At 40.5% G+C, this 26,608-nt stretch overlaps 1 protein-coding gene across 1 annotated transcript in view; it reads right to left on the bottom strand.

The window, feature by feature from the left end:
- Window positions 1–63: 63 nt before the first annotated feature.
- The window catches only part of LOC139685788 (runt-related transcription factor 3-like), a 134,343-nt gene continuing 107,798 nt past the window's right edge, over window positions 64–26,608 (bottom strand). The window contains exons 4-5 of the mRNA XM_071582906.1: window positions 8,903–9,025; window positions 64–764 (exon numbers count right to left, since the gene is read on the bottom strand). Of these exons, the coding sequence (XP_071439007.1) occupies window positions 64–764; window positions 8,903–9,025 (824 nt within the window). The remainder of the gene's footprint in view (window positions 765–8,902; window positions 9,026–26,608) is intronic.

Here is a 26,608-nt window from a genome sequence, read left to right as displayed (position 1 = left end):
CCACTCAAGGGGCGAGGGAACACTCAGAATGGCGAGACCTCCGTTCATCAGGGCCCCCACAGCTCAGTAGGGTCTCCACACGTCCGAATGCCTGGTCGTGGGGGTCTTCGCCACCGTCTTGGACGCTGCCAAGCCGTTGAGGAGCGCCGGTGTGGGCGAGGGGTCTCCGCCGCCGCCACCTCCTCCGGACGCGGATCGAGACCCGTGGCCCTGTCTCCCAGCCGACGGCGTCGACGACACTTTATCCGCCGCCGCCTCCTCCTCCCTGGGGCTCCCGCTGCGGCCCTCGTCCGTGCTGCCGCACTCCGCCGCCGCCACCGGCGACTCCACTGGTCCCCCGCCCCCGAAGTGGTGGTGGTTCTGGGGCCCGCCGTACAGTTGCGAGTAGAGGAGCGAGGGCGGCAAGAGGGGCGCGTTGAGGAAGAGGCTGGCGGCGGCAGCGGCAGCGGCCGACGGCGCCCCATAGTATGTGTGGCCGTGAGGGGCGAGCAGCGAGGGTAGGCCGCTGTGCAGGCTACCAAGGGGGTGGCCTGAGGATCCGATGAGCGTGGCGAGGGGCAGGGGCTGCAGGGGTCGGACGCTCTCAGCCGCCCCGTTGAGCCGGTGCGCGGTGGGCGAGGAGGAGGGCGTGGAGGAGGGCGGCCGGGGGCCCGAGGGCAGCTCCGGGTCAGGAGAGGCGGCAGCCGCGGAGGGGGAGGCGAGCGGCGGGCCTCCGGTCCCCGCGGGCAGGCACTGGTCCTGCGATGACCTCCCTTGCTCGGTCACTGAAAGGATAGTGTTCGTTTCAGTGGACATCATTCGGGTATCGTTTGTGGACGCCTTCCTCTCAATTATGTTCTACGGAGAGTCGATTTAAAGCGTTCTTCTCACGTAGAAGGTGTGAAAGCCATCATCGACTTCAAATTAATTCTGAATAAGATTAATTCACTTGCACCTTTGGAATGATGGTGCTTTTTACAAGAACAGTTCGTTTGAGAAATGAAGTTATTAGGTAACCACAGTATTGAAGTTTGATTGTTAGGTTTCTTACCATCCCTTGCAACTACACCCCTGCCATCGTGGAAGGGCTTACCCGTTCCAATGCTTTCCAGAGCTTGTCTGGCGATTCCAATGATGTTTTCCAAATGATTTATCATTTCCAGTAAGTCGAGCAGTATTTACTCGAAGACAAATTGTCCACGAACTCTGTACAGGGTCGCACCCAAAAGTGGCAGGACTGATATTTTTACAAGAGGATTTGGTGCCTTGGACCACTTTGGGGTGCGACCCTGTATTTTACTCAGGCAGATGCGTCTGGCTCACGTGACGGGCCTTATACGCATGGTGTTACGTTAAGTAAACTTATTCGCGTGAATTTTTCATAATTATGGCTGACTGGAAAATATGAGCTTGTTTATCCTGCGAAACCATGCTGGAAGAACTTGCGAAGAATAAAAAATCCTAGTAGTGAGAGGTCTTAGTCCACCGCCGCGAGGGATAGTAGCCTGCGGTGGGGATGGTCTCTCGAGTTCACATCATACCTGTATGATCCATGCATGGGCATGCCAGTACAAACAGAAAAGAAGACGTGGAATAGAGGCAATATTTTTGGAACAGGGACTATGGATCTTAGTGTATTTTTGAGGAGAGATAAGTTAGAAAATATCAAACAGGAGATTTGGAGACTAAATGGAGAGATACTGTGGCTGTGTGAGAAATGATTGGAAGATAGTGGATATTATGAAAGAACAAGCTACGGTGTAATAAGTAGTGATGGGGAAAATATTCAGTTAGGGCTAGCAGAAATATGTAACAGAAAGGCAGGAGGCAGTATTGATAATTAAAACGCAATTAAAATACATGCAAAAAATAAAAAACGCAAAGGTGTACTGTGACATGTAAATAGAGATAAAATCAAATCCTATGATTTCTACTCTTATTCAGGTGCAAATTCCACCAAATAGTCATGAAAAGACTAAAATGGAAACTGGATACGATTAATTAGACAAAATTATTGTGATAGGTCATGAACAAAACGAGACTTAAGCGACAAGATATTGATATTTTATTTTGAGCAGATGAAGAGAATGAAATAAGCTAGGAGTACTTTTGAGGAAAGAGAAATGGGAATAACCTTTTAGGGGAGGAAGAAAATATTTATTATTAACCCCTACTTTGAATTCAACCAAATTATAATTACACAGGGAAAATGCCTGGTGATGTCAGTTAGATTATATTTTGAATAGCAAAAAGATGCTAACACTGATTTGACTTTTGTAAATATCTATCCTTACAATGGGTAGGGACATCACAGTGTATTTGTAGATCCACTTTGTTTTAATTGGTGACTGTAGGAAACAATCGATTCTTACAAATGATATTTTAGGATTCTGTGTTTCTTCATTTTTTGGCTGAACTTCGTAAATATTGAATAGTTGAAATTTTTTGGCTATCGTAAATATTGAATAATAAAGATGCAAAAGAGGTGTGACAATGTTTTATTTGCGGATATTAACCCAGATTTTGCTTTTATTTTTCAATTAAATTTGTCCTTTTAAGTATTTCAGTTTTCAGTCTTTAACAGTTCTGTTTTAAGATTTTGAGTACAGTTTTTGTTTATTAGTTAGCATTGGTCAATTATTTTGTGGTAAATATTGCACATGAATGTAAATTAAAGAGAGAAATCATGCTTCTAAATGCTAATAAATATTTAAGAGTAGTTACAGAGTCTCGTTAAAACCCAAGAAGAAATATTTCCCAGTTCGTATAAATTCTAATGCAAATGGAAAGCTGTTGAATTCAATTTAACCCACTTAAATTATTGCATACATTACAATTAGCGCATTCAAATCTTCACCTTCTCTTATTTTGAGTTAATATGTAAATTAACTCTGAAGTCATTTCTATGAATCGAACAATAGTCGACCAGTACTTATGTGGAGAAATTTTTATTTGCATCATTGAGCTTTATTATGATTACCTGCCATTATAACAACAGTGACGTGTATAGTAAATTCTTTTAAAGGGTTACTTAACAAAATATTATTTTGGTAAGGACATTAGCTGAGCTTGACTTGAACCTTATGCACGAATAACCTTTTATTTTTAAATTGAACGCCTCGTTTATCGTTCAACAGTAAAATACGTGATATATACACATTAAATGCGCGATTAAAAATTTGATTATAAAGTTTAAGGGTTAGTCATATTTTGAATGCGTAGCAATGTCAGCATTACTAAGGAGGAAAATTAAGGAATCAGTAATTTCATAACCCACGAGATATGCGTATCTTCCAAGCGAATTCAATTTTATCCCGAATCTCTCCTCACAATTCCGCTATCAAAGATAAATAATGTTTTATTCTACAGCCATTCGAACTAATATCGATACTTGAATCTAAATTAACGAGTAATATCAAAAATATAATTGTTCACCATTAGCCTTTTGAGCATGTTGCAATCTTGATTTCCTTATGCCTATGTAAATAAAAGGATCTAATTTGCCCATCCATGTAAACAAGGGGCAAACTAGAATGATTGAATATCCGAAGATTCATATCACAGTTGACACTTTAGTATAGACTCATCTTAAATCCATTTGGATCGATTATCTGTTTAAAAGACTTCTTGGACAAGTAGTCACGAATGGGAACTCTCAATGAGTGTGGATGCGTGAATTTGACGCAGGTCGTAGACCTTATTTTGGGGTGGGCTCTCACATCTTCCATAACTTGAACGTTCCGACTTATGATGTTCATAACATGTACATTGGTCCAATTGGTCCATCAATAGACTTCAAACTACCCCTAAATATACATCCTCATTCTCTCCGAGTGTTTTATGCGCTTAACCACAGGTTAAATGTCTAGTTGGGGGAAAGATTTTGGATCCGAGGAGGAATATATTCAGAAAATTGGCAGTTTTTTTCTTAATTTCCGTGCAGTTTTTATTTCACGCCAGGTAAATATTGCTAATTGTGATGTTTTCAATGCGTAAAATATTTTCCTTGCATTGAGATATTACGTACAGGTATAACCGGATGTTTGACGCATGATTTAAAGCACTTCCGTAATTCGATCCTTACCAACATTATAGTCTTATGCACGATAACTATCGTCTTAAATGTTTGAGCAAAAAGTTATTGAATGATTTGCATGAAACTCATTACTCCTAACTCGACATCCATTAGGTTCACCACTTGCATAGGTTAGGTTCAACTGAGAAACATTGACGGAACTCTTCCCGATTACTTCAGTAAATGTTTTTAAATATTTGCCAATATTTAGTAGTAGGTATCACTGAGGTTCTTAAAAATAGATCAAGCATCTATCTCACTGATGATTCCTTCAGTAAACTCTTAAAAATCCACTCATTATCACTTGAGAGTTTAAAAAAACTTAATGGAAAACTATAAAAATATTAGACAATCTCCCCTGCTATTCCGTAGAGTAAATTTAAGGTAAAATATCAAAGCTGAGACACAGCTAATTTTCATCATGCGTTCCTAAAAATATTTTTCCATTTGAGCAAGCAGATTCATGCGATAAAATATTTGTATAATACCCCAGACACTTAGAGTTTTTCCTTTCTCTAAATAAATATTGGCTCTTAGCTCAATGCACCGTATTGTAATTAAAAGGTCATTATTTAGGAAAACAGTTATCAGCAACAGTTAAATTGGGCATACTATAATGAACACATAATAATGTGTACTAATCCCTGAACTCCTCTTCAAATAGTAATTATATTAATGCCTAAATCCGCTCAGTTTATTATTTCTAGATTCCATTATTATGCATGATTATATATTTCATTCAGTTAATTATTTAAGCGATGTTAGCTTTTTGGTCCGTGAAGAATAAATGAAAGTACAGTTATCAAGTAATATGAGAAATATTTTAATTATATAATTAAACACCAACTTAATAGTATCCATTCCCTTCATTTGATTACCTGTATAATAAATGCCTTCGCAGCGGGCATCCGTCACATTTCACGAGTCTCTCACAACACTGGTCCCGTTTTCATTTATTCCAAAACCAATAATCATGATACGATGATTTCCAATGCTTCCATTGTGCGTCCTAATTATTATTTTCACGCACACTTACCACAACCGACGATTGGAATTATTCGCGTTTACCTGATCAATTTAAATATGAACCTATCCAATAATTAAGATTTCCAAGAGAACATAAATTGGACCTTTTAATTAATATATTTTGGCCTTCCGGATTAGTTGGATAAGTGACGTGTTTGGCAGGCAATCCTTATATTGGCGGGTTGAATCCCGTTTGGAGTGCGTTATGTAAACCATGACGTTTCACCCGAATAATAACAAATGAAAAGACAAGCCGTTAATATCGAATTCTCGTCGGGCTCGCAGGTGAAATATTTGGAGAAGGGGTGACGAAAAATTTGCTCTTACAAAGCTATAAATTAATCCGATCAATTTAAATTAATTAGTTCTGAAATTTTTTTTATGAATAATAGTAGTCATTCTCTTTAGTTAATTTCCTATTTAATAAATGCCTTCACAACGAGTGGGGAAATGTATATATTGCATAAAAGTTGTCTAATCGACTAATGAGAAAAATCGAATTGCTAATTCCTGGTTCTTAACTCAATGGGTTTTGCCGCGACTAACCTAATAGAATAAAGCAAAGGTCTTTTTTTTAATTTTAAGATCCTGCTTGGAAATGGAAATGTTTCGAAAGTTCGAAGCAAATGTGTAATCATATTTTATCAATTCTCTACCGTAACAACATCTTGTAAGAAAATGAGACAACGTAAATTATATGGAGTTACGGATAAAAATGTGAAGAAATTTTAGTCCTCTAGTGATTAATTTCAAGGTGTCCCTATATTCTTCAGGATATATTTTAATGCGTAGATTTGTGGTCACGAAATGAATAGAGCCTTAGGAGAGTGGTAGATGGGTGGCCAAGTGCAATCAGGTTGATGCTACTTGATACTTCCAGCCAAATATTGGCCGAGTGATTTTCCGAACGTCACAGCTTCTATGGAAACCGCAGCCGGTGAAGGGAAAGGAACTACTCTCTTTAGCCTGATGCCCGATTTTCACACGCTGTTGTGCTTGCTCAGTGAGAGGTTAACTCTGATTTCACACATCCAACCACCATTCTGGTTGGTTCTGTAAGATATTATATTGTAAACGGGTACAAGATAGGTCCCGCGTTTCCTGGTTTTCTCATTAATTCGCCGCCTTTTACTACCACATTTCCTTCTTCCCAGCATAAGTTTTTTATAGTTTAGCTGGTAAGTCGCTAGTATAAACTGTAATGCTAAAATTATTTTATGCCATAAATGTAAATAGTATACAACTACGTCGTATGCAATAAAAATAGAGTGGTTTATATGCTCATAAACTTCTAATGCACCAGCATCTGTTACATTATGGTAATATTTTGCTACATCTACATCTGCTTAATGCCCCGCAGGCCGCCGCAAGGGCGTGTGGCGGGGGTGTTAGGACACCACCCGTAATCAAGGAAATAAAGCCGCATACAAGAGCCACAAATTTATAGCATCCAAAAAAAATTGTCGTTTCATTCGATCCTTTTTGCCTTTTTTCCAATCATTGGCATTGCAGTTATTACAGCGGTCACCGAAAAGACCAATTCTCCTGCATTATGCCTTGTCTGTTGAAAATCTGTACTTATGCAATGAGAAGTAAGGCTAATTCAACTGCGACTATTACAATAGGCTCGCAACAGTCTGAAGGGCGCGGAGGCCCTGAACTTCGAGCGTCACTCTAGGGAGTATGATACACGCAAATAAGATTTTGAATTTTTTAAGTTAACGTGTGAATCAAACTTAAAATAATGGGGAGATTTTTAAAATTTGGGCGATCAAATCAATATCACAATGCATGCTTTCAAATTTTATTGGGTTAAGCATTTAGCTTGTTCACATACGAGTACAACAATGAATGGTGACGCGACGGAAAATCTTTTTTGATACTAAGTAATTTTGAATTCCTGTGTTAAACACTATATTTGGAACATATTCAGCTAAACAGTATTGTAGACTGCCTTGTGCCTTTTTATGAAATTGGACTTTGAATGACCAACTTAAATGTTCATAATTGCATTCACTTGAAATATGGTAGAATGAGTTGTCATTTTTTATAAAATGACATTCCGTTTTAAAGCTTACTGAGGAAAAAAATGACACATTTTGGATATAGGTGTAAACATTTACATTAAATAAGTTATAAAAAGCAAGTCAATGTCTTTCTACATATATATATATATATATATATATATATATATATATATATATATATATACATATATATATATATATATACATATATATATATTTCTATATATATATACATATATACATAAAATCTCTTGCTCTTCGGAAAATTTTCAGTCTTACATGAAGAAGACCAAAAGCTTAAACAATCTACAATGTGGGTGTCCTTATAAGTGCTACTACTATATTTGTGTTCTATTGTGCCGTCCAAATATAATACTGCTCGTGTGAGTGTTTCTATCGCATATATATATATATATATATATATATATATATATATATATATATATATATATATATATATATATTTATATATTTATATATATATATATTTATATATATACATATATACATATATACATAAAATCTCTTGCTCTTCGGAAAATTTTCAGTCTTACATGAAGAAGACCAAAAGCTTAAACAATCTACAATGTGGGTGTCCTTATAAGTGCTACTACTATATTTGTGTTCTATTGTGCCGTCCAAATATAATACTGCTCGTGTGAGTGTTTCTATCGCATATATATATATATATATATATATATATATATATATATATATATATAAATATATATATATATACCTGTGTATATATATATATATATATATATATATACCTGTATATATATATGTGGGTCGCGGTAGTCCAGGGGGTAGAGCGTTAGACTACTGACCGGAGGGTCCCGGGTTTGAGTCCCGGGCAAGGCACTCTGGGCACTTGCAGCTCCACCCAAGCTATGTGATTTTTCGGGTACCAGGTCTTCCTGGGAAACCATAACTGGTACAGGGAAAGGAAGTGACCCCCCCTACCCTGATGTGTGAATTTCACACGCCGTCGGGCTTAATACTGGGTAAACTCTACCATCACCTACCAAACCGACCTTCAGGTTGATTACTGTGTTTATGGTATATATATATATATATATATATATATATATATATATATATATATATATATGTATATATCTATAAATATATATATATGTGTGTGTGTGCGTGTGTGTATAATAGAATATGTGAAAATGATCATCGACGCCGAATATAGATGTCCACGTATTAGATTGTTTATTGTCTATTATAATGCATAGATAATAGTAACACAGCAATTCCACTCTTAATATTTATTAACGACCATGGTTTTGCCACTATGTAGCATCATCAGAGACACCTGGCTGTCAATAAATATTAATTGTGGAATAGCTGCAATTCTATTATTAATAAAATGGAGTAATATCACCGAGTAACGGTGAAAGCAAGGTTATTGTCACCTATTATTGTATTTTTTACCGTGTGATAATAGTAAATCAAAGAAAATATGCTGTGAAATAAATAACAACAACTACGCCAATTCGCATGGGGTTCAAGATTCCAAATCCTAAGTATTCGGGTTTAGTAACAGGAAGTCGGAAATAATTGTTGTAACTTAAAATTGAAAAAGTGTTGGTATCTGAGCGTGGGGGTGACATACCGACAACGAGAGAGGTGGGCGAGGATGAGATGGCCAGATCGTGCGCCGACGGAGTGCCGCCTTCGGCTTCGCCGGCCGACGAGTAGGCGAGTGCCCGCGGGAAGGTGGAGCCGTGGAGGCCGGCGGCGGCGGCTGCGGCGGCGGCTGCGGCGGCGGCGGCAGCGGCCGCACAGTGAGGCAGCCCGGCGCCGAGGTAGGGTGGGTAAGGAGGGCCGCCGCCCCCCATCCCGTGGCTCCGGAAGCCTCCCCAGTGTGCCTCCCCACCGCCAACAATGCCCAGGTGGTGCGCGATCCCTGGAAAGGAGAGATAATATGATTGTTTAGGTTTTGGGAATATATGGTTGGTTTTGGGTAATGCGTAAACAGGTAGACAATGTATTTCTTTCGATTCCTTTTATCATGGTGAGCGTTTCTTGTCATCGAGTTAATTACAAAATAGATATAGACATATAGATAGATATAGAATCAAAAATGTTGATGCTTTTTGGAAACCGGAGGTCTAATTTCATGCCATTCCTTTGGATTCGTAATAAAACATCCCTCCTAATAATGTTTTGACATCGCTTAGACGGCAAATTTCAGATCTTCGTCCATGAAGCGTTTGCAAAATATTTCTATTATATTTCATAGTGAATGCCGTGTTCATTTGTGGAACAGCTTAATAATTACCTCTTGGAAGTATTTTTCAAGAGTAGAGTATTACTGTTCCATTTACTGTGAATTGCAGTCACAATCTAACCTTTTCTGCTGCTACACTGAATTTGACTGTGAGCGTTATTGGACAAACACTGTAAGACAGTTATAATTTAATCCTAAAATAATCGGTAAAAAGTCTGGATCCCGCTGAGCATTGGAATGGTATGGCCCACTCTTGAGTAATATATAAGCCATACACGTATAAGTTGCCAGGTTACAAATCACAAAGTAAAAAATCTTACATTTCAACATTTTAAGCTTTTATAACGCAAGGGTATTAAATGGACATTTAAAAAAAATCAAATTTACGTAACTTTTCTAATAGTCTGGCCCAAAGTTTTTGACGCACATGCATTTAGAGCGTGAAATTAAACTGTATGCAACGCTATTTTAAAATATCTGGTTTCAATTTTAGAAAATGTCACCTCTCCTTTAATCAACTTACTTTCTATCATATAACCCAGAAAATAAGAAAACCAGGCCCTAAATAATATGGCTAATGTAGACAAAGAATGGTAGCAAGCCTACTGTTCAAAAATTGAGGGTGAGCTCTAGTGAGAAATTGGAAATTGGACGTTCTGAGAGCCCTCGTGACGTACCTGTATTAGCCCTTGGATGAGTAATATTCACATGCAGTGATCACATGTCCTCTTTTCCTTTCTTCTGAGTTTTTCTAGGACGATTTGGAAATGACTTAGTACGAGTTCAGCGGGGAGTGTCCAAAAATCAAAACTTATATTTAACATATCTTTCGGGCAGCTGAATTAAGATTGATTTTTAGAGTTCACTCTTACATTTGTCTTCCTTAGACGGCCATTGACAGTTGTTGACAATATTTGAATTATTAAATATCAAGCAGTCTGTTATTACTACACAAAGTAGAGCGATCGCTGGATTGTGGTTTAGCAATCTCGATTGATTCTTGAATTAGACATTCTCAGACTTTTTCGCCCAAGTGAACTCTTAAAAGTCAGCCTCTGACGACACTCTAAAAACGAAACATAAAGCTGAACCGATGAATTACACGAAAAATTATAAAACATAATTTAAAACGTTACGAGAACTTTAAATCTGATAAAAATATTTCTTCACTTGGTGATTGTGTCCCCTTATTTAAGTGAACGGTGGTTTCACCCATTCAGCTTGGAACTTCTGGAATGACAGGTAGTAATGTTTGGGTGAACTAATAGGTATGAGGGGAAAATAGAGGTATTTTATAGTTTCATTGATGAAGTTTTTTTAATCGATAGGTCGCCGGGTCGGCTCTCCCCATGAAGTGGCCAAAAGGTCTTTCTCCCTCCACCTCCTCATGTCGGCGGCGTCTCATCTTCTCCAAAAGGGATGCCCTCAGAAGGAAAGGTGAGGCGGTGCCGGGATGTGGGCTTCGGGTAAGGGAGAAGCGAGACGGGGGAAGGGAGGCACGACGCCTTGCCGTCACACGCCAGTAGCGTTGGTGGTCCATCGGCGCCTCCACCCTCCCACCTTCCTCCGCCGCCGCCGCCACGCCCGTACCCCATCCCTCATTCCCGCCCACCCCTTCGACCTACCGCCGGCGACGGTAATTAAGAGGGCCTTGGAATCGGCCCCTTCCCACGCCCCCGGGCCTCCGAACAACCTCATCTTCCTGCGGGGCACGTCCTTCCCTCCTCTTTCCTCGCTCCGCTCTAAGCGACACGCGCTCTCAAACAAGAGCGAATTAAATTACTTCTACCGCCGGCGACCCTTCCCTCGGACCCCTTGCCGCGTTTCGGAAGCGCCGCCACTCCGCCCACCCCAAACTTCCTCCCCCTCCACCCACGTAATCCTCGAGCTGAGGAAAAGGTCAAAAAAAAGTCGATATTTTAATTACATGCAAACAGAGAAGTGGTTCAGAAAGGCGGGCGTGGTGGCGCTTCATCTTGGGGTTGTGTGAAGAAATGGGGTGGAGGAAGTGGGGAGATGTGAGTTTCGTTGGGGGAGCCCCCAGGGGGGCCCAGGGTCGGGGGTCCGGGCGGTTTGTTGGGAGGGTGATGGGGCGGCTGCCGACAATGGAGCTGCTTCGGGTGGTGGCTTCTGAGAGGGGTGCTGGGGTGCGCTCGAGATAAGGAGTGGGAGGGTACCAGGATGGGAGGCATTACGACGGAGAGGAAGCTTCTCTGGGACGCATCAAGCAAAAGACTCGCCACGGATAATCGGATAGTGACTAGGGATCATTGTCAAGTTTTGGTTGTCCAAATTTCCTCGAGGTCGAGATGGTTCATCAATTTCACATTTTAGGTCATTTGGGTTATGAATCCGTTTCCCACTATTGCTCAAACAATAGTTGCCCAAAAACGTCGGAAGGAACAACACGTTTTCGAAGGTAGTAACACTAACGTCCTTCGGCTTGAAAGATTAAACTGGCATTCCAGAATAATTGGTAGACATTTAAACTCAAAATCTTTACATTTTGTCTTAACGTCTATAGAAATTGTGATTGAGAAAACATTCAAAAAATAATATGCGTAATAGATTGAACTATGTGAATTCATTTAGATTAACTTTCCGAGTTATCATTCATTAATATATGTAAATTGCTATTTTTGAAGGATTTTCAATTGGCAAAAATCGTATTTACCTAAAGGGCGCAAAATTGAGAAAAAGCCATTGGTCGGACGACGTTGGTGACAAAAGCTGAGTGTTCATCCAATGTGCCCAATAACTTGTGTTGGGAAAATACGGATAAAAGTATTAACACAGGTATTGCTTTAATTAACTCGGCGATGCCTGGAAATCGAGCACCTCAAGTAGTGATTGATAGCACGCAGACGAAATTCCCAGAGCTAAAGCAACGAACTTTGCTGGGATTATGTTTGATATATATTTTTGAAGCACTTATGAAAAACTCGAAGAATATTACAAATGTTGCACAAATAAATTAAAAACTTTTAAAATGTTTCCTCAAAGCAGTATGCTTAAATCCCAATGTAAACAAATCGTGAATATGCACGGAGGTGCGCGAGTGTGCACCAAGCGCATTACTGGTGGCTATTTCGTTTCGGCAGTGGGGAAATTGATTTTCGTGGGCACCGACTCAAGATAGGTAAAGTAAACGAGTTGAATAAATGATTTCCGAGGAAATCATTTATTCGGAAAAACTTTGGAGAAAACTGTAAGCAAGCTTACGCGTTATTTTATTTGAAAATATCAGTGAATTAAACGATAAACAAAATGGCCAATGAAGGTTTAGATGGATTCATAACGTGAGAGTTACCTACAAATGAATTTTAAGCGGTTAAATAATATTTGATTACAGTTAAAGTCATTTTTTCTGACTTCTGTACTGCTAAAATAGGGTTTACTGAAAAATTTCTCTGATTATTCATCCAAATATTTTTCATGAAGTATTTCGTCGTGTGCAATTTTTGGTGATTTTTTCATACATCACTTTTTAAAAACTTATTTAAATTACGGGGCGATCCCCGTAATTTAAATAAGTTTTTAAAAAGTGATAAAGATTGTGCAGAGGATAATCCACTGGATTCCCAACTTGGGGACCTGGGTTCGCATCCCGGTGGTGGCCGGATTTCTCAATAATATCTTGAACCTAGCCTGGGGGTATGTGAAGAACACTTTAAGGAAGTACACTGTCCGTTGGATAGGACGTTAGATTGTGGACCCCTTGTGCTTTTTGTTAAGACTAGGCTAATTTCGACGCCAGGTTTCTCTCCACCCTTCCTCCATTCCTTGAAACATCCTACCCCTACCAGTTTGCCTAGCGATTTCATCTGGTGCAAATGACCTATGTTTTCGATCATCTGCGTAATCGCCACTAGAACTACTAATTGAAATTACAACCAACAGGCATTTGCACATCCTCGCTACAAAAAGATGTATTTAAATAGTTGAGCATCTTCTGATTAGGGTAATTCTATAATCTCTGGATAAGGGCACTTTTACGTTTCATCAAAATCACGTCGAATCAGAGTATGTGATTTGTGAAATAATTTTTACATTGATAATATCCCATAATGAAACAGCTTTACAATTCCACACGCTTTTAATAATTTACTCCAACTGTTTAAGTTTTTTTAGTCTTTCTGTAGATAGAGCGTGGGGTCCTACAGTTGATTTGTTTATGACAGTATTAGAACAGATTTTATCAAAAATCCCTAACTTTTGGTACTTGTGTATGATTGCCGTAAGTCATACCCGAGTGATGAATTATTATTCACAGAGCACGATCAACATCAATGATTGCCACGTCGGTGTGCTCAAGTCCGCAGCTTCCGATAGGCTTAATCCTCTAACCCCTTAAACACCCTCAATATGACAGATTCCAAGATCGTCTTAGAATTCCTTCAGATAAAATAAATCAGCTGATTCCATTGGTAAAGAAAAATACTCTTATTAGCATCATACACATAAACAACAAAACTGAATATTTCTATCATAATATGATCAAAATAATTTCAGAATAATCAGAGTTATTTAAAATACCGAGATGGCCTGAAACACTAACGTCTCGGTAATATGTACGAAGGGGAAAAAAATACACCCATGACTTAGAATTCTGTAAGGTTACGATCGTAGAATAAATATCTAAAGGTTCAATTTATGGCTACAAACATGGCGTAAAATTTATGTTTTTGATATTTTTACGTAAAGTAAGACTTCTGCAACATTTTCTCAAGTGAAACTATTTTAAGGTCGATATGAGTACACAGATATGTAGTAATCCAGTGTTGTTATAAAGCTCTCGCTATTATTCGGCTCCTCGTCTGGTGTTCTTCATTTTTCGACCTCCCTTTGTCACCTCCGGGACTAAAAGGCGCCCTGCGCCATTGTTGAGCAAATATGTGCCGAGCTCTTTATTGCCTGATTAATTGCGGACCTGTGTGGCATTAAATACCACGTTTGTGCCCACGCTCTTAAAATGTCAGGTATAAACACAGTCATTTGGGAGTAGCCGGGCATTTGGGAGTCGTGTGCAACAGGAAACAATGCAATTCGAGGGACTTATCTCGCCCATTTCCTTTCCGGCATGCATTCCTTATGGCTCGGGGTGACTCGAGCCTACGACCGTGGTGGGAAGGGTTGGTCGTGGGGGCTCCCGTGGGTCGCCCACCCCCACCACGCGGTCCACTCCCCCACCCCACCCCCGCCTCTCCCTCCCCGGCCTCCCCTCTTCTTCTCTCCCGCCTCCGGCAAACCGATTCGATGCCCGCCTGGGGTGGTGCGCCGCAGTGCTCTATTTCAAAAGATGATCGATCCCGTCTTATTTACGGCAGAGACACACCTCCCGCCCGCCGCCCTTCCCCCGATGTCACCGGCGAGTGACGCTGCTTCGGCTGGATCCCAGTGCCCACGCGCCTCCACGTGACTGAGATGTTGAACAATCAATGCACATGACTATCACTCATGTCCTTTTTCGGTGATAAATCTCTTGGGATGGCGATTGCACCACGGTTGGACGTATTGAATTTATCCAGGACTTTTTAAGCGTTATCATTGTTTGTGGGAATAAAAAAAAAGTGAGGTGTTTACGTTAAATGAAGGCAGGTGTGCGGGCCACCGTTGTTCCCCCGCTTAGTTCCAGGAATGCATCCTTGCATATAAAGCATTGCGATGATTCCGTCTGGGTATTGCCCGAATAAGATTCAAGATGAGTTGAGCCATCCATCCGGTGGAACAACCGCGATATGCGGAGTTGAAGGCCGCGGGGTTGGCATGGGGCCGAGCCCACCGGTTTTCCCTCAACACTTCTTCTAGTCTCATTTCCTAATTCCCCAAACATTTCTACAAACCGACAAGAGCGATTTTGTGGGAGATTATATTATATCCCGCTTAAATGAACCAATGTTCTACCTTTTCCCCGAGTGTACACATTTAGCATACATTTTATCCTGATTGTTTCCAGAATTAACTTACTTGAATCTCTTGTCTTGGCAAATGTGCACACAGCGTATCTATAATGAGTAATTTCTACAACCCTAGTAGGGTTATTGGGGTTTCCGAGAAATCAATGTAGTTTGGATTTCTCGGAAACCCCACTAGCTGAGATGGAAATAAATAAGTAAGGGATCTAGCTGAGATGGAAAAATCTGGCCATGCATACCTTATTTTTGGGAGTGTTGTACATGAACCTTTAACAGTCTAATCTATATGAAGTTCAAGGAGAGGCAGTATTTTTAGAAAATGTTGCTGAGTAACGGGACTAAATATTCATAAGGTTTCCTATTCTTCTACATTTAATTAATCAAATGTTTACTAAGAGTAACTTTGACAATAATAATTTTGCTCGAATTAGTTAAAATGTCAATTAATAATAAAACTCCCATAACTATATCTTAGAAATCTGAGATGAGTCTCGCTTTCATAGGATTGTCTATAGCAATGCTAATTAATTTTTTTCGGCGAATTTAGATATATTACAATAAAATAATTTTTACATTTAACTTACAACAAGACAAACATGTTTAAACTTATGTGAATCTATTTCTTCTCAAACTTTCCGTAATATTACGTATTACTTTTTGTGTTACATTTTCAAACTTCCTGTCAAAGGAGAGTCAGTATCCTACCATAAATGTCTGGAATATCATTTTAAGGCAATGCCCAATATTTAGCTTATTACCATTATTACTTGTGCCGTAACCAGAGCTGAAGCCTTTCGAGTATCTTTGTAATTTCTAATTTCTATTTCGGTTTCACAGTTAAGACTGTGATGTGAGGAACTGAATGAACTGTATGCCGGCTAAACTAAACTGAATAACTGCTAAGGTACTACAAAAGGTTACCTTCAAGAACTTTATTTTTTGTGGAAATTCTCAGTGAATACATTAGCTCTCATAATAGATAATGTGTTGCTAAATGAAAATTTAGATTTATTATTAGGTACTGCTATTCAAATTCGAGTATGTAATTTATTAACGTGCTATTCATTTGCGAGTAGATCACAATTTGAAGTAAATGATTTCAAAATAAGAGTTACAAATATTACTAAAAAGGTATGTTAGATATTTTAGCAATATTTTAAAACTCATTACTATTAGGAAATTATAGATTTTGTTCATGAAGTGGAAAAAAATCACTTAAACTTTCACTCTGGTCTTCCTCGCAGTGTTCATATTGACTACGTAGGAGATCAATAGTTCCGTTTCGCAAGAAAAAAATGCCTTCCATCGGTAATAAAGTAGACGTAGCTATGTTTTACTATAACTCCGTAAAAATGCTTTCATTTATGCAAATATTGTAATTGTAAATGATGCATAGAATTTATTATGCATCTCTAAATGACTAAGGACTTAGTGCATCATTGAGGTCTTTTCTATTCTTATTGACTCTATATCCACCAAATCTCCTAAGAAAAAGTATCATCTAGATTGCCTTTGCTCGGAGGAACTATTTTTTTGTGTCCATACAACATTATCGTCTGTCAACTATGTCATCAAAAGCTTGAGACACTATCCTTTTATAAAATAATTTCCATCCCCTGAGCCTAACCGTCTATCGCTCGAGGTGGGTGATTTGACGCCCCACCCTTAGCCAGTAAACCCAGGCGACTGCAAACATGAGTGGTCAGCTCCTGGCGATGTTCTACGTGTTCATCTCGTCAACCCGGCTTCTTAACGACCACCGTGTCTTAACTCCGGAGTGCACGAGACAGCAGGAAGCCAGGTAAGGCCTTCCCTCCCCCCTGACATTCATCTTCGGCTACATTATTGCGTGCCGTATCGTTAGGGGTTAAGGGGTTCACTGGCAAAACGGCCGCTCCCGAGCGAGCGTCATTCTTCCTCCATTGTCCACGATACTGCGGAACAACTCCAAACAGCTTGGCTAGGACTTAATTTTTTCCTCACTCCCATTCCTTTGTCCCACGTGGCCCTCTACCCCACCCACCCCCAGACCCATGGCCCTCACTGGGCCCCTCCCGCTCCGGGCCCTAGGACTTCCCCTCGGGCTACCTCCCTCCCCCTTCTTATCCCCAGGGACTCATCCACCGACCTTAGCCCTCCCTACCTCCCCACTTCATTTTTCCCGCCTGATAGAGCTTCAAAATAGGATTACACTGTTTAAACGCTTGTGTATTGTCAGAGGGACTAAATCCTCTTACCGCCTTCCTTGTGATGCCTACCCTCGCTCGGCCTCCTTCAAATATACACAGTTTCTCCTTGAAACCCACTTCCCTCCTTTCTTCTCCACGCAGCAGCCTCCCACGCCCCTCCGAGCGCCGCGGCGTCTCCCCATCCCATTCCCCTCGCAACACCCGCCCGCCCCTATCCCTTTAGTTCCCGCTCTGCATGCAATACTGCTTCTCGTAAGGATTTCCCTCGGCGAGCGATATCGTAAGCATATGCTCGAAGCATAGACATTGGAAGAGCACAAACAGGAACCAGAATACATGACGCATACGACGAAATGGAGATGGAATGGAAATCTGAGATGATATCCCGGGCGTATGCGCATGAGCCAGGGTACACCGTTCTTTGACTCTTCGAACAGAGTCACTTGAATATTTTGTAGACGATTGTTTTAATGTTGCACCAATCAAAAATACATGAATCAAACAAAATATCAAAGCAGTAATTGTTAGCTAAAAAATGTTTGTCAAGCATAAATTAAATTCTATTTCACTTGAAGTTTACTCATTTGTCCAATGCTACCGTTTGTACGTTTGGCGTATACCTTTGTACGTATACCTTTAAATTTAGTGCATCATATTTCATAAATTTGGGCAAAAATATGAATTCGAAATATTAACGTCTAGTGACTAAATACTTTTAAACACTCTCCCGATTTTTCAAGTTCGTCCGAAACGTCAGTTATTTTTTCTCTCTCTGATTCTTCATTTATGAGGTAATGAAGTTCATTCCAGTTGCCAAATATTTTCCATTTAAATAGTTACCATCAAGATAATTAAACTCTGGTTAAATGGTAGAAATTCAACGTCCACATTAGGTATCCCCTTGAGATGTTTTTCTCGGTACCTGCAGCTAGAAATAGAACAGCGGTAATGACCTAGGAAGAGAATTTTGAGTCATAAGTGACGAATTCATTAAATTGATCGTCTTAGGATGTAACTAATAGGCAGCAATTTCGAATATTTCAATAAAAAATAATTTATTTTTGTCAGCGTTTGGAAAGAGAATTAAGTCCCTAATAATTGATTGCTTTGCAGTACATATTTTCCTAATTCTCAACAAACTTGTTTTAAGCAATTCAAGCTTATCCAGTTCATATTGTTTAATAAACAACATATGTTATACATCTAATGAGTAAAATTCAAAATTACAATAGCAAGGTGCAAACTTAATTGCATTACCTGATTATTCTGATTTCTAGCCAATTAATTGTCCCTAAATCGAGTTATTTTACATTTCAATTATTTTATAAATAAATTAAACACTGTTAAATACTGGTTGACAGAATGGGATGATAGCATTAGATAAATGATGTTGAGAGGAAACACGTTTTTCAGGAGCACACTTAAGCACAAAAAATTAAAAAAGTTAAATTTTAGTGGAACGAGAGATGGCTAATATTCTGATTTTTTAATTATTTTGCTTTACTGAACTTTTTCTATTCTCCACCCGATAGTGCATAATTGAATTAATTTGCATTTCCGATAGTGATCTAGATGTTAATTAGTGTATTTATAGTTTCAATAAAAGTATATGATGCATTTAAAAGTTCCAAGATATTTTGGTATTGACATTAGGAATGGAGTCAATGCTTTAGAAATATTTAGAAAAGGAAACACTCATTCAAATTTAACGTGATGAAAATATGTGGCCTGAGAGATGAGGAAGAAGAAGTTTAAGAAAATAATTCCCAAGGGAAAAATGAAGCTTTATTTGGTGGAATTTTATTAAGGACTGAATATAAAGTTGGAAACAGACCCGACGGTCTCTAAATGGATTAGGAATATCCAAATCATAAATCCCCATGCTCCGATGCCCAATGCATTCCAAAGAGAGAAATTCAAAACATTCTTGCTATGGGAGAGATGAAATGAAGAAATTCAAGGCTGCTGTGGAGATTTGTTTGGTATTTATTCTCGTAGGTCAGAATATTCTCAAAATGCATGCCTCTCAAGTATGTATATGCCGGTTGTCATTTTTAGATGATCTCTCAATGGCATCGCTAATTGAATGAAATCTTTACATACTTTCCCAACCTTATCTCAATAAACACTAATGCAGCTCACGGGAAAGTTGCTGTAGACAATGGAGCGTAGACTTCGAAAACCATCCTAAAAGAGTATATGCGATACTTGAGAACGCACAAATCCTTTTTGGTTCCAAAGTAAGGGGGCCACGTGAAATGATGAACTTTCGAGGACTACATAATTTTCCGTAGCATTTCTTTCCTACGTTTCGAATGGCATTAGGACGCTGCCGTGTTCGGTTTCCTCCTTACCAGTCACTAGTTCACGAATGCAGCTTATATAAAATGCCCCTTGATCTTTCCTTTCGCCATTAGTCGAGAGAGAAATTAAGTTTTTGCGAGGGAAAAATTCTCCAGCCAGAAATTATAAAGCCGTGTGTCCCTTTCCGTCCGGAGGGCCCCGGGACGGAAGGTGTTCAAGCGGGGCAGGGTCAATTCTTCGGTGAGCGGAGGGGGAAGAGGGAAGCGGATGAAGGAAAAGGGGAGGCAACGGCTCGTTTGGGGGTGGACTGCCGCCTGCCCCCATCATTCCGTCGCCCACCCTCTTCCACCACCTCATCCCCGTTCCCGCACCCTCCGTCCCCTTATGTCCCAGTCGTCGGCCCGCCCCAGAGCAAAGAGGAGCAGGGTATGCGATCGTGTGGACGGGGGTGGGGGAGAGGTGGGGATTGCCGGGGCGAGGCAAGGCGGGTCGGGCGGCAAGGATTGGGCCCGCAGTGTGGAGGAGGCAGCCTGAAGACCAATTTGTGACAGGAAAGTCCTCATTAGTTTGCCACCCGGGGGCTTGCTCCTCATCCCCCCTTCCCTGCCCGCCTCTCCCGTAGAGAGAGAGAGAGAGAGAGAGGACTCCGGAGGAGGTGGAGAGGAGGCGGGCGGCTCTGATTAGAAAGCGGCGGAGCGGTGTGAAATAAAGGGGGAAGTGGAGGAGGCAGGAGCGTTGGAGGCGGGGAGTCGCGGGAGAGTGGAAGCAGGAGTGGGATGGGGGGGAACTCGGTAGGTAGGGATCCTGGTGCCTTTCGCTAATTCCGTTAGGCGCGCCCCTTTGACACCGTGGCAGGGGCCGGGGAAGGCCCCTGGGGCGCCCGGAGAGGCGTCTCCACCTCCCAAGAGGCGGGAGAAGAAGGTGGCGCGAGAGAGGGTTGGCGGGGGCGCTGAGCGGGGAGCGCTGGGGGTACCCGTCACCCCGCTAAGGTTATTAATTCGCCCGGTACTTGGTGACTATCGACTTCCCAGAAGAATAGTATTAGCGGCAGGCGGGCGGGCGGGGGTGGTGAAAGGAGCTGGTCTCGGAGGGAGGGGGAGGTGTAGGTTTGGGCTGCGGGGAGCGGAAGGGGTGAGGATTATGCAAACCGGATTCTTCTTTCCTCCTCCTTCCGTCCTCTCCCACTTAACCCCTTCTTCTTCATGCTCCTTCACCCATCGTTTCCTGACTCCCTCTCCTCCCATCCATTACGTGTCTACATTTCCCCCTCTCGACTTGTGCCTATTTGTTGGGTGGCTTCTTTCATTGCGTCCGGGCGCGGAACAAAGGAAACTTTTGGACATATGTAAGTTTTGAACCTGATGAGCAGCCTTAAATTGTGAGTCCTTTTATCTCAGCGAGTGGAGGCTGTCGCCACTTCGATCAACACGCTTGCCTCGTTTGCTGACTGAAGACTGTTTTGAGCAGCAAAAATTTGAAAAAAAGAAATATTTTATGCTATCGTAAAGAGATTGCTATGTTTTTTTCACTGTTGTATTAATTGATTCATTTTGGTGAGCATTTTAATAGTATCTTGCTGGATTTTCATAAAGTTAAAGGAAAGTGTCTTAAAACCGACGGATAAATTTGCTATAGTTTACATATAAATATGTATTTAAAAAGCACAAGTAACCCTTATTATCAATATTAAACTCACTAAAATGCTAAAAATAATCCTCAGCTTTAGTCCTATTTCTTGCGCGATTGAGTACGAGTAAATAACTTATTTACCTATCTTAACAATGAGTTGTCATAAAATTGCACCTATCAGTACCAATTTCTGTTAATTGTGATAAATTTTTAGAACAAAAGGTCTCCCTTGTTGATTTTATTTTAAAACGCAATCTGAGCCCTCTTGGGACGTAATTCAATAAAGTAAGGCTTCCTTTTTCCCTTTTGTATTGCTGCCTCTTTTTATTTTTAAGCAGGCACACGATAGTCCCCTGAACCTCTGTGCATAGTTACATCAAAGTGCTTTTATTTATGCATGGTTCGACCTTTAACTGAATTTATGACTGAGCTACTAGTTATTTAATGCAATAGATTTCCGTGAAATGAAATGGCAAGCCCATCTCACGAAGGTGCGCGCATTGATTGGGCCGACGAGTTCGGGTTCCTGAGGTGAAAGTGATAAAAATGCAATTTGAAGTGGACCACAGGGATTAAAACAAACCAATCTCTTAGCTGCTCCCCTTTGGACCGATTCAACCCGACGGGAGAGTAGCCGACAACACCCACCCACCTCACTGCCCCCCGGTCTCCGGCCCACCCACCCGCCCACCATCCCCCCGTCGCCCCTCGACCCCGGCAGCGCTGACCTCACCAAACACCGCTACATAACCCCCGCCACTTTTTTATTTGCCCGCACGTCCCATTCCACCGCTAACACATTCATCCCTAACCCTCCCGACCTCCCGCCACCCTCACCCCCCACCCTGCCAGCACATACGCCCCGACCTCTGCCCTACACTGCCAGCCCCCCACCCCCTTGCACCTCTCCGCACTAACTTCCTCGTCCCTCCCACCGCCAATCCCATCCCAACAAAATTCCTTCCCTTCATTCGTTCGTCAAGCACCCCACCCCTAAGCATTACCACCCCCTGCATTATATTTTGTCCTACCACTCTTTACAATACGTTCCCACTGTTCCCAACCTTACGACCGCCACTTGGCTTCACTTTGGTCAGGAGACTTGGTGATATTTAAAAGAAAACCTGTCGGAGACTTCCAATTGGTTAGCTTTTCGGAAGAGGGGTAAATGATGAAGATAATAGTGAATGGACAACATGTGGAAGATATGCATGTTTTGATGTTAATCAATGGCAATCGTAAACTCCTCAAGGGCTATATTATAGCATTATTTCCCTCAAAGCGAGATATATGAGCATTTTTCCAAGTAGCTATCGTTTTACGTAATTATTTGTAAATTGTCTCACTGGAGAAGTAACTCGAAACCTTTGCTTGGGAATTCTGACCCCTTGACATCACATCATTCCAATGCTTCGATTTTTATTGCAGCAATATTTGACTCCTTCGAATCATAACAGAGAACGCAGGAATGTATACTTTTGGATAATATATCCAGCTCTTTCAAATACTTTCTACCTCGTATGATATGCTTCATGCTTTTTTTACGAATATCACGACGTTTTATACGTTCTATTGTATGCCATTACCTGAATGCTAATGATCAAATTTTATTAGAATAAATAGCAAAACTATTTATCAAGTATTTTTATATGAAATATAATTATATGCATAATTGAACGGTTGAATAATGATAACACTATGTAGAATACTTTGGTGGAAGAGTAAGTAGATAGTAAATTAAGAAAATATCTGATCTATCGTTTCTTATGTGCACGTTTGTTGGCCAGAGAGGAAATTTATTTGCATGTGGTTTCTCACAGTGTCACAGGCTGAGGATATACATATACAGAAACCCTAAAATGTTTAGAATAAAACTAGCCCATTTATGGCAGTCTATTAAGTGAAGAATTTCTCAGTTCAGTGCTGTCCTTGGTAGTTAAAATAAAATACATTTCCACGATTAGTGTGATAAGGAGGTGGAGCATTGGTCTACCCAAGAGATGAATGGCCCTAGGCGATAAGGAAAATTTTAATGATCGAGGTGATTTTGAGATAATTTTTAGTTATGTAACATTTTTCTATTTATTTCTACTATTTATGATTATTAATGTTTTCATATTGTTTGAAATACATTTAATTTCTAATTTAATTTCATTCGAGATTACTAATGAGTGGAAACTAAATTTTTCATTGAAAAAGATATGATTCTTTATAAACTATATAGAAATAGTAGCTTCCAACGGAAACATTCCAAAATTTAAGCCAGTTCGTCTATTGTATGTAGCTTTAATGCATTTAATAAGTTACGTGATTCCTCACCTATCGGCGGAACGAGATGAAAATAATCCACGCAAAGATAGGTCTCAGTTTGTGAAACATGTTTAATCCCAGATTAAATATTTTTTGAATAGATTTCTATAGATAAGCAATTTTTCCCCGTTAAAACATAATCCTAATAAATAGGTGACTTTTCTTTAACCGTATCATGGAAAGATTCTTCATAAGTTTATTGCTATAAGGATAGCTGATGGGATAAATCATAGAAAAATAAATTAAATCAAATTGAATATTTTTAAATTATTATCTGAAATGCGGCAAATCTTCAAATGGAGTTTAATTGATAAGTGCCCCAGTATTTTGGCTATCCTTATGAAACTCTGCCGATATTATGCTTGGATTGATATATTTAGAAAATGTTCATCTTGGTATGGAAGATTCCAAAGTTCCATCTAATTTTACACATCTTTCTATTATCGAATCTTCATTAGGCATTCGTCATGAGTGCACTCTGGGCAACGTATGAAGATATCACAAACTATTGGTTATATGTCAATCGGGCAGTCATTTGAATATTTTGCTGGCTTGTTTCTTACAAAACTCATAAAATTCCTCCTACCCAAACATAAATTGAAACAATTACTTTTGGTCTTATTAACGATATTGTAAATAGATTGAAATGATTAATTATTATTCTTATGAGAATTAAAATCGCTGTCATGTGACTTTGCGCTGTCTGTTACCTAATACTTAGTCATCACTAATTCCTGACTGTTCATAATACATACTTAATCCCAAAGAATACAGGATACATTTTTATAGCATAGGCATTAATTCGATGTTTTGTTCCTTTACGTACTTTAGTTATCTCGTCTTCCCCGGACGAATAGCATCCCGGAAAGGAATTTTAATCTTTACAGGGACTAATATGACTCTTTTCTGAGGTAACATAGAAAATGCAAAATTGTTTTGGAGAATTTAGCCATTCATTTCCGCGGCTTAAAAGTGAAACGATGATGTATATATGTCACTGAATATATAAACTTGGTATTTTTTCACATAAAAACTTAATAATACTACCAGTTTCGACACATGGGTGACATCATCAGGCATGATATTTTACTGTACTGTAGGGTACTATACCTGGTGATGTCGCCTATGCTTCGAAACCGGAAGTACTTGAAGCTTTTGTGTGAAAAAATACCAAGTTTAGTTATTCTGTGCTCATGAATTTTCACAACGTACGGCCTCAAACCATCAATTTCATGTAAATGTGTGTTTCATTGAGTCCATTTCACCACTTTCGTTAAGTTACAGGTTTAATGCTGCTTCATCAAAACATTTTATTATTTTTATCATCAATATGACTAATAATTAGTCTTACAGCGAATGAGAGTGTAGTTGGTGTATTGCATGTGCTAGATAAAAGTCGCGTAAATTTGCGAGCGAAGTATTGCGCAACAGTTTTGTTACTTAAAATTGACTGAGAGGAAGATTCAATTTTACTTCTCTCGTACGACTCAGGAAAAAACAAACTCGCCATAGCGTTTCAGCAGGTTCCCAAAGCACCGAAAACAAGACATGAATCTTCAGTAAATAGAAATAGTACGTTAAAATATTTTATGTTATAACATTATGTACCCATAATTGTTTTTAATTTTTCAGCTCTTTTCACATTTTAATAATAATCACGGAGTTGATTTTACGCCAACGAACAATGACAGCTCGCACGTTTGCAAAATAACAAAATAATGAATAGCAGAGATATGAGTTAATAGTAAATAATAACCCAGGTTAATTATAAAATTTTAAAAATAAAACAAACAAAAGGAAATCAAAAGGAAATGCGAAAAAGGGAAATTGGCCGCTGTACCATTGAATGATTAACAGATAAACCGGTTCAAAAAGTATTCTCGTTCCTGACTCGCAGCCACTTCGAATTCTCAGAACAAAATCCTAACAGTGATAAAAACCAAAATATTCAAATTCACTTTTACTCCGATTCATCTTGCAAGTGGTGCTCTAACGGGAATATGAACTGCACACATCTCTCACACGGTCCACTCTCGGAAAAACCTAAGAGATCATTCGCTTCACGACCGTTTTTGCTCGACCAAGTAAAAATTTACAAGTGGAGGAGGTGTCACAGCGATCGCCTTACTTCAGACTTTCAGTCTTTCAGCGCCAATAAATGAGCCTCACCCCATTATTGCTGTATAATTTCTTTTTTGCTGCGACTCAACTAATTTGCAATATTTTATCTTTCCATCGAGCACAAAAATACCTCGGGCAGCCCTTGAGATGGTTTCCCGACTCCTCTCGGATCCTCCTCACCTATCTCCTCACCCGCCCTCACCAAAAACTCTTCCAACTCCATCCTATGCCACCTCTCTCTCCTCCCCCCTCCACTCCACCACCCCCCCTTGGGGTCTTTTTCACCCCCCGCAAGCCTCTCGCTCGCTCGAGTTCCCTCCTTTCCGCCCCCTTTTCACGCAAACCTTCACCTCCGCCTCAGTAGCAAAACCCCTCAGCTCAAAATCCTTTCCCGCCCCACTTCCCCGGGTGCCTTCCTCCCCCCTCTCCCCTTACCATCCATAACTCCCTCTCCCCCTCCCTCTACACTTCCCCCGACTCCAATCTCGTGCTTCCTCCACCCCCCTCCCTCAGTCACCTCCTTACAAACTTCCCTCATCCGTATCCGAGCATCTATTGGTTGATGCTTCCCTCCTTTGCCGCCCTCCCCACACCCTACCGCGCCTCTCCCTCCCCATCCCTCCCGGCCGCGCGACCAGGCATAACCCCACCCTCCCCTCTCAACCCCCCACACCCTGGTCCCTCCCCTCCCGCGCCCTCTCCCCTCCCACTCCTTCCCCCCGCCTCTCCGCTTCCCGCCGCCTGTGGCTCCCATAGCGGCTCTCCCATATTCCACTGCTATGAGGGAGCTG

The sequence above is a fragment of the Hetaerina americana genome, unplaced genomic scaffold (assembly GCF_022747635.1).
Source record: "Hetaerina americana unplaced genomic scaffold, ioHetAmer1.1.p SCAF_12, whole genome shotgun sequence".
In the NCBI taxonomy this organism is placed as follows: Eukaryota; Metazoa; Arthropoda; class Insecta; order Odonata; family Calopterygidae; genus Hetaerina; species Hetaerina americana.
This window is presented reverse-complemented; position numbering and strand designations above follow the sequence as displayed.